Raw genomic sequence first — 18,377 nt, forward strand, 5'->3', positions numbered from 1 at the left:
GTGAATTCAAACAGAAAGAAATTATAAGCGACAGCATGTGGATTTTTTTTTTTTAAATTAAAAGCATCAAGCACTGAGCGAGATAATCCAATCTGACACATAACTGTAGCAACAATTATATAAAGTTAGCCTAATGAGCTGTGTGGGACGACTAAAAATGTTAGCTAAAGTACATGACTTGCTATTTTAGGAAGCAAAATGCACAAAAGTGCATTAATAAGTAGCCACAGTACTGTATAATCTAATAGATAACTCTAATCAGTGCATGCCAGCATCAGAAAATAATACAGTGGCTTGTTTGTTATGTTCTAAATTCACTGCTTATAACTCAGAAGTAATGATAAGCCCTTTTTAATGACTTAGCGCTTACATGTCATGCAGGAACTCATACTTTTATTTACATTTCTGGCATTCGGCAAATTCCTTTATCCAGAATGACTTACATTCTATATCATTTTTTTATGCAACTGAGCAATTGAGGGTTAAGGACCTTGTTCAGGGGCCCAGCGGTGGCAGCTTAGTGGACCTTGGATTTGAGCTTCCAACCTTCCAACCTTAAACACTAAACTTCAACATCACACTTTTTCTTCTTTGTGTCATGTGACACATCGTAGAAGATGTAACACTTTTGTCATGTCTCATAACAGTTGTCCTAAAGTACATCATCAAACATGTTACCAAATCCATGCTAACTACAATTATTAGTGTGTGACATAAGCTGTCAAGAGAGTTACTACTGGTATGCAAGTGAACACTGTTAGGGAAGTGGAAGCTCAGTGGTTAAGGTGTTTGTACTACTGATTGGAAGGTTGTGAGTTTGAATCTGAGGACCATCAAGCTGCCACTCCTGAGTAAGGCCCTTAACTTTCAATTGTATAAAAAATGAGCTAACTGTAAGTAGCTCTGGATAAGGGTGTCTGTCAAAATGCTGTGAATGATCATTTGCTATGGTGTATGACTCTTATTATGCATTAATCTCTTGTCTCAAGTATAAAAAAAACAATCAAACTTTCCAGGCAGTGTCACTGCACAAGAGAGAGAGAGAGCGAGAGAGAGAGAGAGAGAGAGAGAGAGAGAGAGAGAGAGAGAAGGGTTGCTTTCTGTGATATTGGAAACCTTTTAGGATAAAGTAAGGAACATCTCAGAAGGAAGAAAGTGTAATCAGTGGGCTGAAGTCCTGCTTTCTCTCATCGGAGAATTCAGTCTTCCACAAACAAAGGCTGGAATTGATATGTGGGTTCTTAAGTACTGCTGCAAAGATATTGGCTGGCTCCTGAAGGATTTGTGTAGCTAAGCTCATGAATCTTTAAGCAATGACAATTCCATAAGATCAATAGTGAGAACAAATCCTGATACCTTTCCCCAGTTCTTCGTCTTTCCTCACTGCTCGTGATTCAAATGTGAAATGTTTATTCCAGTCTCTCAGTAGATGTCTTCTACACAGCAATTATTTTAAAAGTGGGTGGATGTAGTTGTCTTTTACTTGAAAGTCTTTACACATTGTGGTTCTTAGACACCATAAGAAGATATGCAGTCAAGTACAGCATCATAATAACGATTAACACCAAATTAAAAACAACAACAACAAAAAATCCTTTATGATATTAGCCATTTGCTAACAGGGCAGGATAGCTTGTTAGTTTAACTTGCTGTTTATTGGCTGATGCAAGTTTATAATAGAACATGGATCTGGAGTTAAAAATATAAATATATTTCCATCCATTTTCTACACTGCTTCACAGGGAACCTGGAGCCTATCCCAAGAGACTCAGGGGCACAATGCAGGGTACACCCTGGACAGGATGCCAGACAATACACACACCATAAACAATTCAGAGATGCCAATACACATGGCATCTTTGGACTGCGTTAGGAATCTCAAGTACCTGGAGGAAACCCCGAAGGCACATGGAGAACATGCAAACTCAACAAACATGGCAGAGGCAGGAATTGAACTCCTGCTGGTGTGAGGTGAATGTGTTAACCACCAAGGCATGACCATGACCCCCTAAATACCTAAATGTGGTTTGAAATACATCTTAAAAATATGACCCTGAACCATTAGCTAGATTATGTTAAATAATTATTCAACAGTTTAAGTCTGCTGATTTGATTGGATACGGAGTGTTCCAAGAATGCTGATATTTATTAACCCAGCACTGGGACATTTCACCATTTATATCATCCTGCTTGTCTGTGTTGCCATAGAAACTCTAATTCTAGCTATAGTTTGTTACAATGAAAGCGTTGCTACAGTATAGTTAGCAACATTATCAGCATACATGGCAAAGAATACATTTTTCATGAATATATATATTTTCAAAATATATGAAGTATTTATCAGAAGAAATGCACCTTTACCTGGAATATATAGTATAAAATTAATGTGGGCCCAATCAACAGCAAGCTAGCTGACGAGCTGTCAATGAGTCTATGCACTACATGGCAGTGTGTACACTCTCTCCATCTTCAGAAACTTTGGTATGAATGCAATATCGCACTCATCTAGCAATCATGCTGTTGTAGTGAATATCAGCACAGATGTGATTACCTACAGCACTCATGCCTACAGCCCAATTACAGCTGTGCTGATATTCACTACAACAGCACTCACGCCCGTGCAATATTGCTTAATAAGCTATATCATTTAATAGTTTCTGTTGCTATCTCCTGATTATATAGTGCTTCATGAGATCCTTTCATACTTTAACACACAGATTTTTACATTTTCATTCTCCTGGCATAAAAAAAGTGGAATAAATTACATTTTATTAAAGCTTTGCAAGATACTCTGATACTTCTGTGTGTGTGTGTGTGTGTGTGTGTGTGAGAGAGAGAGAGAGAGAGAGAGAGAGAGAGAGGACATTTTTATAATGTTATGAGGAGTAAAAAGGATAGAAATATACAGTATGACAGTTTTGACCGCTTGGGGACATTTTGCTGGAAAGAGAGAGAGAGAGAGAGAGAGAGTGAGAGAGAAAGAGAGAGAGAGAGAGAGAAAGAGAGAGAGAGAGAGAGAGCATGTATGAGCTCTCTCCATTGTGAGCAGATTTATTAGTCGCTTAAAGCAGTATTTACAGTTAGCCCTTGACATTATAATGAAAAAATATTCAATAAGCTATCTTAAGTGATGTGTTCATATCATGTATCCTTCATTCATCATTGCATCATGGTAATGCCCTTTACATTTCACAGTGATAAAAGCTGTTTTCATCTGCATACTCAAGCGCTATGACAGCACACAAGAGCTTGGTCTGACAGATCAAAAGCTGAAAGGTGTGATTTTTTTCATGTGAGTCAGTACTGTGTTAAGGCAAAAAAAAATGTGCAGAGCACTGGATGTTCTCAGGTTCTGCCTCACTTAGACACCATACATTTCAGTATGCATTAAATTACCTTTGCTTAAAATAGAAACAGAAGAAAAGTCATCATTCCCTCGCCATAAAGCCACTCATTCATTCTGTACATAGCAGGAGGCCTGGAACTTATTAAAAGGGCTTTATAAGGAAGATACCCTGAAGTCAGATTCCGCATGGAGCGGTTCATTCCGAGTCGCCTGGTTTTAGACTTGGGTTTAAGCTCCACAGACTTCATCTCCTGAAATTACACCACTTTATTGGCCTCATCAGAGCTAAACGAAGCGTGCTGGCCAAAATCAATGCTTCTCCTGAGACCGCAGAGGGATTGATGATAGTCCCTATGAATAAAGAGTCAATACAGTGTGTATCACTGGACAGGCAGAAGGTGAGGGCCATCCTGCCCTTAGAGAAAGGGTTTGGAAGCCTACGTCTTTTAAAACAAGATCCTTGTTGGTGTTGGCTAATCACCTATTGACTTGAGGCAAAAATACAAAAGCAAATTCGGACAACCAAAGCTTCTGCCAGACCAAAGGTATTCATACAGTGCCAAGAGCTGGACAGCAGCAAGTCTTTATTACTGTCTGTGGCAAATATGGTCATCTGACATAAATATTAACTTGCATGCATAAGGTACATAATACTACTACTACTACTAATAATAATGTATAAACTATTTACCAGTGTTTTACTAATGTATGTACAGTGTCGCTTGATCTTACCACTTTCAATGCCAGTGCTGTTCTTTCAGCTATCTCGCTTTGTTTCATTAGCAGATTACTGACATACTGCATCAGGATTATTTATTGGTAATGATCCATGACATGACGGCAAGAATGTCTGGAATTTTTCAACAGCATGTATATAACCTAGACACGGCTCATGGTCCATGTTTCACAGCAGTCTAAAATAATGTTCTGTTTTATAATGAATGAATGTTAGTGAAGCATGGTGTCAAGTGCTTCTGATATGCTCTGATATGAGTGGATAATAATAATAATAATAATAATAATAATAATAATAATAATAATAATAATAATAATAATAATTCGTCATTATCGTCATCATTATTATTATTTGTAGTACCTAATCTTCTGAAAACATTGTTTGGGACTTTTTAATAAAGCAGTGATTTGCACAGCATATATCTGTTTAGAAACAGAAGATTAGATGTTACATAATAGTGCAATAAACATAAATAATATTCCTGCATCTGCTAAAAATTCATTATAAACTTGAAGTAAACTTGGTCAATAGTAAGTCATTTCTCACTCAAACCATCAAACATTGCTGGTAATTAATAAAAACTGAAAGCATATCAGAACCGCTTGACACCATGCTTCACTAACATTCATTCATTATAAGACAGAACATTATTCTAGACTGCTGTAAAGAGAAAAAATGGACCATGAGCCGTGTCTAGGTTATATACATGCTGTTGAAAAATTCCAGACGGTCTTGCCATCATGTCATGGTCCATTACCAATAAATAATCGTGATGCGGTATGTCAGTGATCTGCTAATGAAACAAAGCGAGATAGCTGAAGGAACAGCACTGGCATTGAAAGTGGTAAGATCAGGCCTGTGGAGACACTGTACATACATTAATAAAACATTGGTAAAAGATGCTGAGTTGATAAATAAGTCATTAAATGGATCTGTCGCTAGTTGATGCAGTGTGGAAAAGGATGTAGATGATGTGGAGCTACTGCGCCACCCTGTGGCCCTAAAGGCTCTGTTTTACAAAGAGTCTGTTTCTGTGCCACAGTGTGTTTCATAAACATGAGTTTAATGTGGATTTCAGGTGGCAGATATGCAGCGATAAAGAGTCATAGGGATGCTTATTCTGTTCATATAGGGCTTCAACCTGATCATAGCCAAAATGATCTGCTTCACTAGAAAGCAGAGTGTTTGAATGTCACAAACACACACTAATGCTGCATTCATCCAATTTACCCTTCATCTGATAATGATGTTTTAAACACAGCCGGAGCTTTCTGCTGACTCTAGTAATGCTGTTCGGCTTGAACAAATATCAGCAAGTTAAATGGCCACAAGGCTAAAAAGCAAGACTGGTGTGCTGGGGAAATTGCCAGAAAAGGTTTTTAGAGAATGCACTTGTTGCCCGAATAACCTTTAATGGTGCTTTATATCACAATGCTGTTGAACTTTCAAATATGATTAGTCAGTCAGAGGATTATTCTATAACAACAGCTCTGAAATTAGTGCAAGGCTGTAAGTCCAATCACAAGTTTTATTTATTACTGCACTGATTCTACTATTTACAACTTTAGCAAATTTAGCAACTCTCTCACAAGGGCTTATCATATGACAGATAACCTACATAATCTTAAGCTAATGATAAACACATTTTAAAAAGTGTTTTTAACGAAGCTTTCTTTGTATGTGGAATGGTCACTCTGGAGAAGGACTGACTAAGTGATAACAGAAACTAATTTATCTCATAAATGTTAAAAGTACAATGTATTGTTTATTAAAAAAAAAAATTGGAATAATTGGCTTTTGATTGTCATCAATCGCTACACTTCATGACATGCTTTTATTGGAAAATAAATTAAGCAACTCCCTAACACCCTGTTGATTATTTTCTTACAACAGCACACCCTAAGTCTGCATTTTATTCCTTACTTAACCTTTTGTTAGGGCCAAAATAACCATCCTTTACCGTCAAAATTTACTTTAATAGGAACACCTGCACGTACATGCTAGTTTCTAATCATCTGATCATGAAACTGCAGTGAAATTCATACGATTATGTAGATACAGGTCAAGAACCTCAGTTAATGTTCACATTAAACATCATAATAGGGAAACTGTGACCTTGGTGACTGTGGCATGGTTGTTTGTGTGCCGATAAGCTGTTTCAGAAATTACTGATGTCCTGGGGTTTTAGCACACGACAATCTATAGATATGTTTACATAGAATGGTGCAGCTAAATAAACAAACAAACAAACAAAAGCTTTAGTGAAGACAGTTTTGTGGGCAGAAACACCTCTTTGACAACAGAGGCCAGAGGAGAATGACCAGAGCTGACAGCTCTGTAAGTCGCTCTGCATAAGGACATCTGATATATGATATAAGTTTAAATGTTTGATGACAGTGGGCACTGAAACTAGACAGTTAAATATTTGGGAAAAATATGACCTCTCAACAACCAGGTGTTTCCACCCACACAACTGCTCAATGGTTTTTCTATTCTTTTGCCATTCTGTGTAATGACTTGTGACATGACATGGCACAGTCAAAGTCACTGAAATTTCTTCCAAACTGAACATTAATTGTGCTGTGCTGCTGCCTGATTATGATTATGATTGACTGCATTATTCCATGAAAGAGCAATGGTACAGGTGTTCCTACTGTATTAAACTGATGTATGTGTGTGTGTGTGTACAGTTCTTTTTTATTACACTTATTTTTATTACATAAAAATTTCTTTTAGAAATGTTAGAAAGGCGTTATATACATTGACCAGGCATAACATTATGACCACCTGGGCACCCTGACTGATCTGCAGCTATGCAGCCCCATATGCAACAAACTGTGATGCACTGTGTATTCTGACACCTTTCTATCAGAACCAGCATAAACTTCTTCAGCAATTTGAGCAACAGTAGCTCGTCTGTTGGATCAGACCACACAGTCCAGCCTTTGCTCCCCATGTGCAACAGTAAGTCTTGGCCCATGACCCTTTCACCGGTTCACCACTGTTCCTTCCTTGTACCACTTTTGCTAGATACTGACCACTGCAGACCGGGAACACCCCACAAGAGCTGCAGTTTTGGAGATGCTCTGATCCAGTCATCTAGCCATCACAATTTGGCCCCTTGTCAAACTCGCTCAAATCCTTACGCTTGCCCATTTTTCCTGCTTCTAACACATCAACTTTGAGGACAAAATATTCACTTGCTGCCTAATATATCCCACCCAGTAACAGGTGCCATGATGAGGAGATAATCAGTGTTATTCACTTCACCTGTCACTGCTCATAATGTTATGCCTGATCAGTGTATATTGAACATAAACTGTAGATAGATATTTAAATTTTTAAGCAAATCATAATTTTACTTAATGTTTGCCGTTTCTGTTATTTACAGCTGAGAATGAAGGAAATAAACAAAAACAAGGAAACAAATAAACAAAAGTTTACATCATAATTATAGCATCTCCATGGTATTTGACCTGCAAAAGAACCTGCATGTACACTTACAAATACATTTCCCAGCAGCTCTATCACGCTGTCATTGGCTATTCTATCCCACGTGGCTGCATTCAACCAATAGGATGGAGCCTGACCAGGAAGTCGATTAAATATCAGGAAGCGTGTTTAGAGCAGCGTGAATGTCATAACATTTTGCGTGTACAGATTTGAGTTCTGTTTATCGTACTGTTATGAAGACAATGATTTTATTTACACCCCTAAATGTTACTCGTGCACTTATTAAATGACGTGAATAACAAGACAAGACTCGTTTAAAGTCTGAAGAAGAGCCGCAAACTCCGCCCATGCGCTCCTCTGCTGCTGTGATGGCAGTTACAGTAACGTTATTGGGGAGATCACTGGTCACATCACGGCTCTGTGCTTATGTCCTTTTAAGTAAACGGCTTTATTGCAGCTCAGCAAAGAGAGTCAGGGTACGTGATGCTCTCAACAGCCCAGAGACAGGATCAACCATCAGAATACAGGTATGGTCTGAATCTGCATGATGTGTTGATCATCTTGATTAGGGCTGATTAGGGTCAAACCCCTTTAACTGTAAAATACCTTTCATGAACCCCTCATTGCATTTGATGATTAGAATCCAGCTGTTCAAATATGAGGTTTACTATTTGGACAAATGTCTACAATAGTGTTTAAACTAAAGATACTACTTCAGAATGACGATCAGCAAGCTTTTTTCCTAGGATTTTGGACCAAGTATCATTATTTATAGATTTAAGTTTGGATTAAATGCATTTGATTCAAGTATTAATATGTGTTACTAACTTCAATAATGGTGAGTGGTGACTTGCACCACTTTTACAAACCAAAGACAAACAAAAAAAGTGTTCCAGACCCCTGTGGATCCCTGGACCCCACTTTGAGAATCTTGATTATTGATAATTTGGTCGTTATTTTGATAATAACCTGCAATGGATAATGTGATTCCTCAGGGTTGGGTACGCTCTGTCCGATCGCAAAAGCACAGTCTCTTTCTGCATGTGAATGATGGAAGTTCTTTGCAACCTCTGCAAGTAGTAGCCAGCTCAGACCTCAACACCAGGTGATGTTTCTACCTCAATAGCTTGTGAAATATTTTTTTAGTGTTGCTTGGATTGTTTAATTACTTTTACACATAAGGAACACTTCATTGATGCTCTGTTTATACGTTTCTTTCCCCCATTAAGAGACCTTACTTTTGGCTGTGCTGTCGATGTTACTGGAAGTTTGGAAAAGAGTCCAAGCAAAAAACAAAGTGTGGAATTACAAGCAAATCGTGTTGAAGTGGTTGGGGAATGTAATCCTGTGGTAAAAAATAAGTTTCTCTTTTTAGATTTTGCAATAACTTTGGTTATTGTACTGGCAAGGCAGCGCAATAAATAATACATCTTTTCAATTTTCAGGACTTTCCACTTAAGATCAAGGGCCACCATTCCCTGGAGTACATTAGACAGTTTCCTCACCTGAGATGCCGAACAAATGCCTTCAGTTCATTGCTCAGAATACGTAGCCAGGCAACTGCTGCCATCCACTCTTACTTCAGGGTAAGGTTTCCTTTGTCTCTTCACTAACACAGGGATTTTAACTTTTTATACTGAAAGGGTCTGATAATTGCAAATCATTGCAGGATAACAACTATGTGCAAATTCACACACCGGTGATTACGTCAAATGACTGTGAAGGAGCAGGAGAACTCTTTCAGGTGGAAGTAAGTCTCATAATGCATTTGTTGCTAGTTGATGTTTGGTGTTTTTTGTTTGTTTGTTTGTTCGTTTTTTTACTTTATTTATCATCATTTATATTAGTACTTCCACTTTAGTGTCTACACCAAAATTTAACTAATTAGACCTGTTGATGTGTCCTGCCTTATGCAAGCAGAAAAAAAAACAAATGAGTGGATAAGTTTAGTTTCTATGAGTAGTATGAGTTATCAACAGTGTCACAACAAATCATGAAAGTAGTTAGACAATAAGCTTTTACAGGTACTTGGTTGAAGTGCTAGCTCAGTGGTTAAGGCTTTGTACTACTGATCGGAAGTTTGTGAGTTTGAATCCCAGGACCACCAATTTTCCATCATTCAGTCATTACAGCAGCTGACTCAGCTTGCTGAAATGAGTAGCCTTTATAATAAAGAAAATTAGCATTTTCAACAGGAAAAAGATCAGTAGATCTGATTTAATGAGAGAACCTAGGATTCAAACCAGAAAACTGTCTTGCCATACTTTGGACACCCTTAACTAAACTAAACCTGCTATTATTACTCCCTCTTCGTTTGTCCTGCTTTTTTCACCTTTTCTTTTTAAGGGGTTGACATTACAGTGATGGGCATCAACTGTTAATTATTATTTACTAGACACGCTTATCCAGAGCAGCTTACATTTATACAACTGACTAACTGAGGGCCAAGGGCCAAGCTCAAGGCCCAGTAGTGGCAACTCGGTGGTCCTGGGATTCAAACTCACAACCTTCCAATCAGTAGTCCAACGCCATAACCACTGAGCTACCACTTTGTGTAAAATTGCAGCAATAATAACAACTAACTGGGAGCTCAGTGGGATAGTAAGCTGTGTGGAACAAACTCCTCTTTGAGTTGAATAATTCTTTAGTCTGTTTAGTCGCTTGTATAGTATGAGTGTACAGTAACTGGCAACAAGATTTTAACATTTTTCTTTACACTGCAGCATTAAAAAGAGGCAGCAAAAAGTATCAAAAACAAAGATAGTTGCAGAAATTCACAATGTTAGAAAATAACAATGTATTGGTGGCAATCAAGTCGATGTCTTTTATTTTTTTCACCTTACAGCAAGCCTGAAACACCATATTTTTTCTCTTCCCAATGCTTTAATGCCTACAACCACTGACTTTAAACTGATGCCATAAGAATCTTGGCATTTGATCAGAAGAAAGCAGGATGGTCTGATCTGGCTGTCTGAAGATCATCTGAAGGTCTTGGTAAATAGCAGAGAAATCTGATCCTTGATCAGCTCTCAGCTTCTATATGAATTAAGGCCCTGGATGGCTTTTTCTTTTTCCCCATCTGTCCAACACAACAATGAACCTGTCCTTCTTGATGAATGGTCCAATTTCCTTCACGAAACGATTCAAAATGTGAAGGGCTGCCTTAAATGCCTAAGGTTGCAATGAGAACAAAATACAGCCCATTTTACTGGCAGATATATCTGTTCTTTATTTAAGCTATAACTTCAGCTTTGCTATATTCATTGGTGAATATTTCTCTCCTGAAAGCCTGCAGGAAATGAATGGAATCTGGATAAGGAAAATCCTCATTTTTTCTCTGTGCCTGCATACCTAACTGTCTCAGGACAGCTGCATCTGGAAGTGATGGCAGGGTAAGAACTGTTAACCTTAAACTTTCCTTTTTTGTGAAATCTTTGTTTCACTCATCCTCTTTTATAATATAATTGATTGTACATGGAGTCACTTGAACTGGTCGAATCTGAACACAGCCACATACCCAATGTTATTACTTGTATATACTTCTAATTTCTCTCTCTCTCTCTCTCTCTCATATATATATATATATATATATATATATATATATATATATATATAATATATATGCAAATATGTACAGTGGAATCTCGTCATACAAATGCCCTTCCTTATGGATTTCTGAATTTACGAATTAACCCACGATACCTAAGCTTGGTGGCATGACTTCCTGTGAGGACCCTTGATCCTTGGAAGTTAGTAATATTGGTAATATTTTTGGGTTTCTGGAACGGATTATCTGCATTTACATTATTTCCTATGATAATATGAATTCCAATATGAATTTTTGCATTAAGAACATGGCTCCAGAACAAATTAAATTCGTATGCCGAGATTCAACAGTATATGTAGGTCTACAGTTTGATTGTGACTCTTTGTTTGTGGGTCTTATGCTAAAAAATGTTAGTTTTTCACCCTTAGTTTAGACTCAGTATAAATACACAAAGTTTTTTTTTTTTTAATATCAGGAATTGCAAGATACAAAATCAAGTCTTCCTTGTTTTTGTTCAATTTACTGTTGCCTTCTGTAGGGCTTTTCCTGCCGTTTACACATTTGGCCCAACATTTCGAGCAGAAAATTCCCAGACCAGGAGACACTTGGCTGAGTTTTACATGGTGGAGGCAGAAATCGCCTTCACGGAGTCACTGAAGGACCTCATGAAGGTCAGTTACTGAGTCTTACTGACCTACTGAATAAACTATACCATTACACATGGCTACACATCTAACGCCCACTGAAAACTACTTGGCATCTTATTTAGCAGGGTTTCTAAGCAGGGGAGTCTAAGTGGTTGTTTTCATGACATTTTGTGACTTTCCTGCAAATGCAGAATGATGGTTTATGATTCAAGTTTAAACACACGATCCTGTACAGTGTATTTGTTGTGTGTTTTAATATTATGTCTTTTTCTCAGGTTATGGAGGGTTTGTTCAAGACAACTACAGAGAATCTGCTCTCTCACTGTGCAGAGGATGTGGAATTATTTCACAAATATATCTCACCAGGACATATGGTAGAACTTTAAAACTCCCTACTTAATGCGTTTTCATATATAACTCATCAAAGCCACCATGGTATTCAGATGCCAAAAACCTTTGTCTTGTTTTCAGGAACAAGTGGACATCATGATGAAACGAAACTTTAATGTGTACGTATGTTCTTTTCTATTCATGTATGACTTTATTTATGGTCATATGAGCTAATGTTTACACTCTGACCAAACAAATGAAGTTTGTTTCGCTCTGTATTGAAGCAGTATTTGTTTGTAGTAGCTTTCTAAAATTCAACTAAATTCCAGTCACCAAACTGTAAATACATTTATACTTTGCTACATAAAGCAGGAAGGAAGCACTTAATTGTGCAAATACATACATAGATTATTCATTGGTTCCGAAAGCAGAAGTAACAGCTTTAGATGCTTATTTTGGTGTGGTAACATATACAGTAGTATAGCATTGTACATCTTTTCTATTCCGGGTCACCAGGGGCCTAATGTATAAACATTGCTTATGTATAAAAATGTGTTTGCCATTTTCCCATGCAATCCCTATCAGGATTTATTTAAAAAGAAAATAAAACATTAAAATTCATGTGGAAATGTGTGCATCATCACATAGGCTTCTGAGCAAGGACGTGGAAGGTGAGGGTGCTGACTTTCAGCGCTCCTTTAACTGTAGATGTAACTGAGCACAGTTGTTTGGTTCACACATTTGCTTCACACCTCCTGAGTTGGGGGTTGGATTCCTACATCTGTCGTTTATGTGAAGTTTGCATGTTCTCCCTGTGCCTCAGGGGTTTAATCCGGTTCCAGACATGCGTTACAGGCTGATTGACATCTGTAAGTTGTTTGTAGTGTGTGAATGGGTGTGTGTGCGATTGTGCCTGTGATAGACTGGCATCTCGTCTAGGGTGTACCCTGCCTTGTGCCCCGGAGCAAGGTTCAAAGTTTGATTAAATTTTGGACAGATGTACACTGATCAGGCATAACATTATGACCACCTGCCTAATATTGTGTTGGTCCCCATTTTGCTGCCAAAACAACTCTGACCCGTCAAGGCAAGGACTCCACTAGATTCCTGAAGGTGTGCTGTGGTATCTGGCACCAAGATGTTAGCAGCAGATCCTTTAAGTCCTGTAACTTGCAAGGTGGGACATCCATGGGCCCCACCTCACAACTTACAGGACTTAAAGGATACTTAAAGGACTTGCAGGACTTAAAGGATACTTTTGATAGATACTGACCACTGTAGACCAAGAACACCAAAAGAGCCACAGTTTTGGAGATGTTCTGATCCAGTGGTCTAGCCATCACAATTTAGCCCTTGTCAAACTCGCTCAAATCCTTACACTTTCCCATTTTTACTGCTTTTAACACATCAACTTTGAGGACAAAATCTTCACTTGCTGCCTAATATATCCCACCCACTAACAGGTGCCATGATGAGGAGATAATCAGTGTTACTCACTTCACCTCTCACTGCTCATAATGTTAATCCTGATCGGTGTATTTCTGTTTAATAGTATGTGCCATATATGACATTAAAACTCAAATCAATTCACAAAAATGATTACAGCATTATTATTCATGAATAATAATTCATCTTCATTGTAGATTTTTACTGTGTTTTGTAGAATTTCCTATACAGAGGCGATTGACATTCTAAACCGTAGCTCAGAGCAATTTACCTTCAAGCCAGAGGCAAGTAAATTTACACCATCTCATAAAACCTTCGCTTACATTTTCCCAATATTCCTGATGTCATGTAGTGCATAATTGTTTTTCGCTTTCTCTCAACTCACCAACAGTGGGGTTGTGATCTTCAAACAGAGCATGAGAAGTACATCGTGCAGCATTGTGGGAATGTCCCAGTCTTCGTGACGGATTATCCATATGAGCTAAAACCTTTCTACGCCAGAGACAATCAAGACCAGCCTCAGCACACAGTAAGAATAACCTCAGAGCTTGTGTGTTCATGTTGGCCAACTTAAGTAGAGCATAAGGAGACACTGATTAAAATCTCAGACATGTTTTCACAGGAGTTTTTTTTTTAAGTCATAGAACGCATGACAGGGAGTTCATTTTGACAGATCCAAAAGAAAATTGTTTTAAGACCTGAAACTGATCATAACACTGTCAGACAAGTTTCTGTTCCAGCTGTCATGAGTTACACAGTATTTGTATCTGGCGTAGTTTCACTGACTGGACTGAAGTGAATCTCATTCTTGGCATTCACTGTATGGCAGGATTGGCTGTAGTGAACCAAAACGCCAGCTCCAGAATTATTGGCACCCTTATTAATGATGTGTAGGGGAAAAAGTCTATAAAATACAGTTTTTGTGTTTAATTAATTTACTCTCAAAATAAAAATCGAGAGAAACTTTAATCAAAGTAAATTTATTGTAGGAAATTAAAAATCTTATGAATTATATTTTTCTAAAAAACATGGTATTATTGATTATTATATTATCTCCAGGGTTCTCCTTGTGCATTTTCCCATTCACCTCCACTATACTATAAGTATATTCTGTAGAACAATCTTGTAGTTTAAGCAAATCTTTGTCTTATCTTAACAACGAAAATGGTTCACTCAAGATTCTTGCGTGTCTAACAAACTCCCTGCACACATGAAAGAAAAGGCTTTCTTCTGGCACCTTCCCAATGATTTGTTGACATGGAGGTGGGCTCTTATTGTAGATTTATAGACTTGGTGCTACCATCATCTGTAAATCTCAGATCATAAGCCTTTATTTGTTCAATTTTTTTTGTATTTTTGATTGTGACTGCTTTCAAAGCCTCAGGAGAACTTGCTTCAGTTACATTTTGTATCTTAACTTCTTCGGCTACAAATAATTGTGCTATGCGGTTTTGTTGAAAATGTTTATTCTTGATAAAGATAATAAATGTACTTTAATTAGATGCTAGATCTCTGCCATGTCTTTATTGTAAGCTTGAGCTGATTAACCACAAGGTATTTTTACATAGCATTTGTTTCTCCAGCCCATCTTTACCAAGGGTGCCAATTATTCTGGAGCTGACTCTATATTGCATTTATATTGTAAGACATCACAAACTTAAATAAATAAATATATTTTTGAAAAATGTCCTTCATCCTTCAAACGATATGATTGTGTTACAGTGGAAATGGAGGCTATGTGCCGACTCAGAGAACAGATTTTGTTTTACTTTTCAGTAGGTGGTCCTCTTTATTTTGTTTGACATCACTTTTTTCCGTTTATTGTATTGTTGATGATTTTGTTTTTGCCAGGCAGCTGCAGTCGATCTCTTGGTGCCCGGTGTGGGGGAGCTGTGTGGTGGCTCTCTCAGAGAGGAAAGACCGGAGCTGCTAAGGGATCGGTTAGCAAAGTAAGTGAACCTTTTTCATAATGCTTAGGCGTTTAACTCGATGTGCCTCTGAACAATTTCAGAATCATTGGTGCCTTAAATGTGAACTGATACAACACTTGCAGTTGGGTATATATTGATCCTAAACATATAAAGATTGGATTTTCTGAAGTTGTGTAAATGTCCTGTGATACCCTGCTTTTGAAATTATGATGCATCATGACACATCATGTGCACTGTGATCTGGATGTTGGAACATTATCAACTCTATCATTGTTTGTTTATTCAACTTTTTTTTTTTTTTTGCATATTTTTGGATATTTCATTGTCTCTTCTTGGAAATAAACTGGAATAGTTCCAAGATTGATATTTGCATTAATTTAAAATGCAATTTAGGTTTGGAACTAATTTTGAAACATTTATTTTTGAGAGAGATACAATTCTATTTTCTTAATTAGATAATAACTCCTTATGGGAGTTATTATCTGTGAGCTTTGTTAGAGTAAAGGTAAGTCATTCGAGGAGATAATTTTACTGTAATATTTTATATAATTTTTTCACACAATGATTTTTTACCCATTCTTTTGAAGGGTGTCAGTAACTCTGGAGTTGACTGTATTTCGATTATATCATGCTGACTAATCTCTTCTAGCTCATTACTGTTTGCAATATTCTTATCTATGTGCGAATTAGTTACTATGTGTAATCTTGAATCTGTAATCTTGTTTCTTTAGGGTTGGATTGGATGAGACATATGCATGGTAGGGTCATATTTTTTTCAAATCCTGTTCAGAGCTCAGTGGTTCCCAGCTGAATAAAAGGTAAATCCCCTCCCTCTGCGTCCTCCTTTTTACAGGTATCTTCAGCTGAGAGAGTTTGGTTCAGTGCCTCATGGCGGATTTGGGATGGGCTTCGAGAGATACCTGCAGTGTGTTTTAGGAATCGACAACATCAAGGACACTATTCCTTTTGCAAGGTTTTCACGCTCCTGTATTCTGTGAAGCAGCCTGGTATAGAATTATAATAAACTGATAGAAAGGACGTGGTATTGTTTCATATGTTTTCACAGGGAGAATCACTCTTCAATGCACAGAAACAGATGGCAAGAGACAGTAATTTATTCCAGTTTACATTAAGAATTGTGGTGATTTATTTTAATGAGAACTCCTTGGCAAAATGCATTCTCCATACCGTAAAAACCTTCTGCTGTAAAATTCATTCTGTTATGAAAAATAGAAAGTAGAAAACATGGGAAAGTGAGCAAGCGAGTTAAGATCTTGATCCCAGAGCCTCTTTCGTAATTCAGCAGTGTGCAATTGACATGCAAAACACTTGCAAATGTGTACAGATCATCTCGCTTTGCCAAGCTTGAGCCTCAATGATTTGTAAGTGCTGTAGCTAAAAGGCTTTCTGATGGTTCATTTGAATTTGTAGTCAAGCTCATACATTTTCTGTTTAGTTTTGAAAATATTTAGTGTAGTTACATTTTAAAACATCGATTCTTTCCATGTCATTTTAGTGCCGTCTTTTTGTAATGGATTCATAAGAGGGGATAACATTTTTATCATTGGGAAGAGTATAAAACAAGACAAAATTCATTTGCAGTGTATGGTTTACTCTGTGATCAGATATCAGTTAGACTTGCTTATTAACATAGTAAACACCAAACTAAACAACAGTAGCATACATTGTAGGGAAAAATACAGATTAAAATCAATGTGTGTTGGCTTTTCACACTTCCACGCAATTATGAACTTATGAATATGGTTTATTTACATTTGCTCACCACTAGATGGCAGCGTTTTCTAATGAACAGTGTTGATTTGTACAGACTGGTTTGTTTATTAATTACTAATAAATACCCTTTGGACATTTTTTTGAAAGGTAAACCTACCATATAGGCACGTTTTGTAGGTACAGCAATCCCTTTGTTTAACCCCAGCCTTATTTTGTCTCTCTCACTCTTTGGTATTTTTCAACTCCACCTGAAACATTCATACTAGTGCCAAATGCACACATGCAACCACTGTTCACTTTCAGTGGTATGCTTCGAATGGTCCAGATTGGCTGTCTTGTGGTGGTCCCTTTACTTTATGCTGAGTGTAGATTGCAAAGCTACAGCTATATACACCTATATACCTACTGTCCAGTATTTTTCATTTTTTTATTATTAAAAGTTTTTTTTGTGTGTGTTATAAATTACAGCCTCAGATTCTTTTAATAGTGCTATTTCTCTGGCATTGTTATTCATTTTGAAATTGCTTTTTTTTGTTTGTTTGTTTTTTTTAATGTTCAATTTCATAGTAACCCATGAATAAATATTTTTGCAACAGTGCTCGAGAGGTTTCCAACCTGCTGAACAATTCAGCTTGGTCTCGTGGATACTAGCTGCCAAAACACATGCTGAGCTGGTCAAACTAGTAGACCATCTCTGCTGGCAGATGAGTTGTTTTTCAGCGTCCTCATTAGCTGATTAGACCGAAATTGTGTTATTTCCTGTAATATCAGTTTGTGTATGATGCAGATGTGATTGTTAGTAATGTTAGTGGGTGGTAAAGATAGTCTATCATTGTGAGGATCTCAGCTTGTGTTTTGTCAACTGGTGTTAGATTTTTTTACCAGATTTTTTTTTTCTTTTCTAAAGAAAGAACCAAGTAAACACACACACACACACACTTTGTACAGTTACTCCCAGTAAAACTATGGGGGGGGGTATGACCTTGGACAGAGCCTTTCGCAAGACTTTACTGTTGTTAGTAAAAGTTACTTGGAAATAAATACAGTGAGTTCTTGGTTTTGGTTGCCATAGCTCCACGCGCATGACTGTCAGTAGAAAGCCCCGCCCCCTTCCCCAGTACCGTTTACAAAATCCTACTTTGAATCCCCGCCTCGTTTTTTCTTTCGGCCACGCCTCTTTGTGACTGTGATTCGCCAGAAAACAATA

At 37.4% G+C, this 18,377-nt stretch overlaps 1 protein-coding gene across 2 annotated transcripts; it reads left to right on the forward strand.

The window, feature by feature from the left end:
- Positions 1-7,666: 7,666 nt before the first annotated feature.
- Positions 7,667-17,601, forward strand: nars2 (asparaginyl-tRNA synthetase 2, mitochondrial). Of its 2 annotated transcripts, XM_058412826.1 has the most exons (15): positions 7,667-8,062; positions 8,531-8,640; positions 8,765-8,885; positions 8,981-9,121; positions 9,205-9,285; positions 10,824-10,927; positions 11,621-11,753; positions 12,005-12,103; positions 12,201-12,238; positions 13,723-13,789; positions 13,897-14,034; positions 15,228-15,280; positions 15,357-15,454; positions 16,168-16,194; positions 16,290-16,403. In XM_058412826.1, the coding sequence occupies exons 1-13, from the start codon at positions 7,883-7,885 to the stop codon at positions 15,436-15,438; spliced, it is 1,347 nt and encodes a 448-aa protein (XP_058268809.1). In that variant the 5' UTR covers positions 7,667-7,882; the 3' UTR covers positions 15,439-15,454; positions 16,168-16,194; positions 16,290-16,403. The 2 variants fall into 2 exon arrangements, with proteins under 2 accessions (XP_058268809.1, XP_058268808.1); XM_058412825.1 differs by lacking the exon at positions 15,228-15,280 and having other exon boundaries at positions 16,290-17,601.
- The last annotated feature ends 776 nt before the right edge of the window (positions 17,602-18,377 follow it).

The sequence above is a fragment of the Hemibagrus wyckioides genome, linkage group LG17, assembly GCF_019097595.1.
Source record: "Hemibagrus wyckioides isolate EC202008001 linkage group LG17, SWU_Hwy_1.0, whole genome shotgun sequence".
In the NCBI taxonomy this organism is placed as follows: Eukaryota; Metazoa; Chordata; class Actinopteri; order Siluriformes; family Bagridae; genus Hemibagrus; species Hemibagrus wyckioides.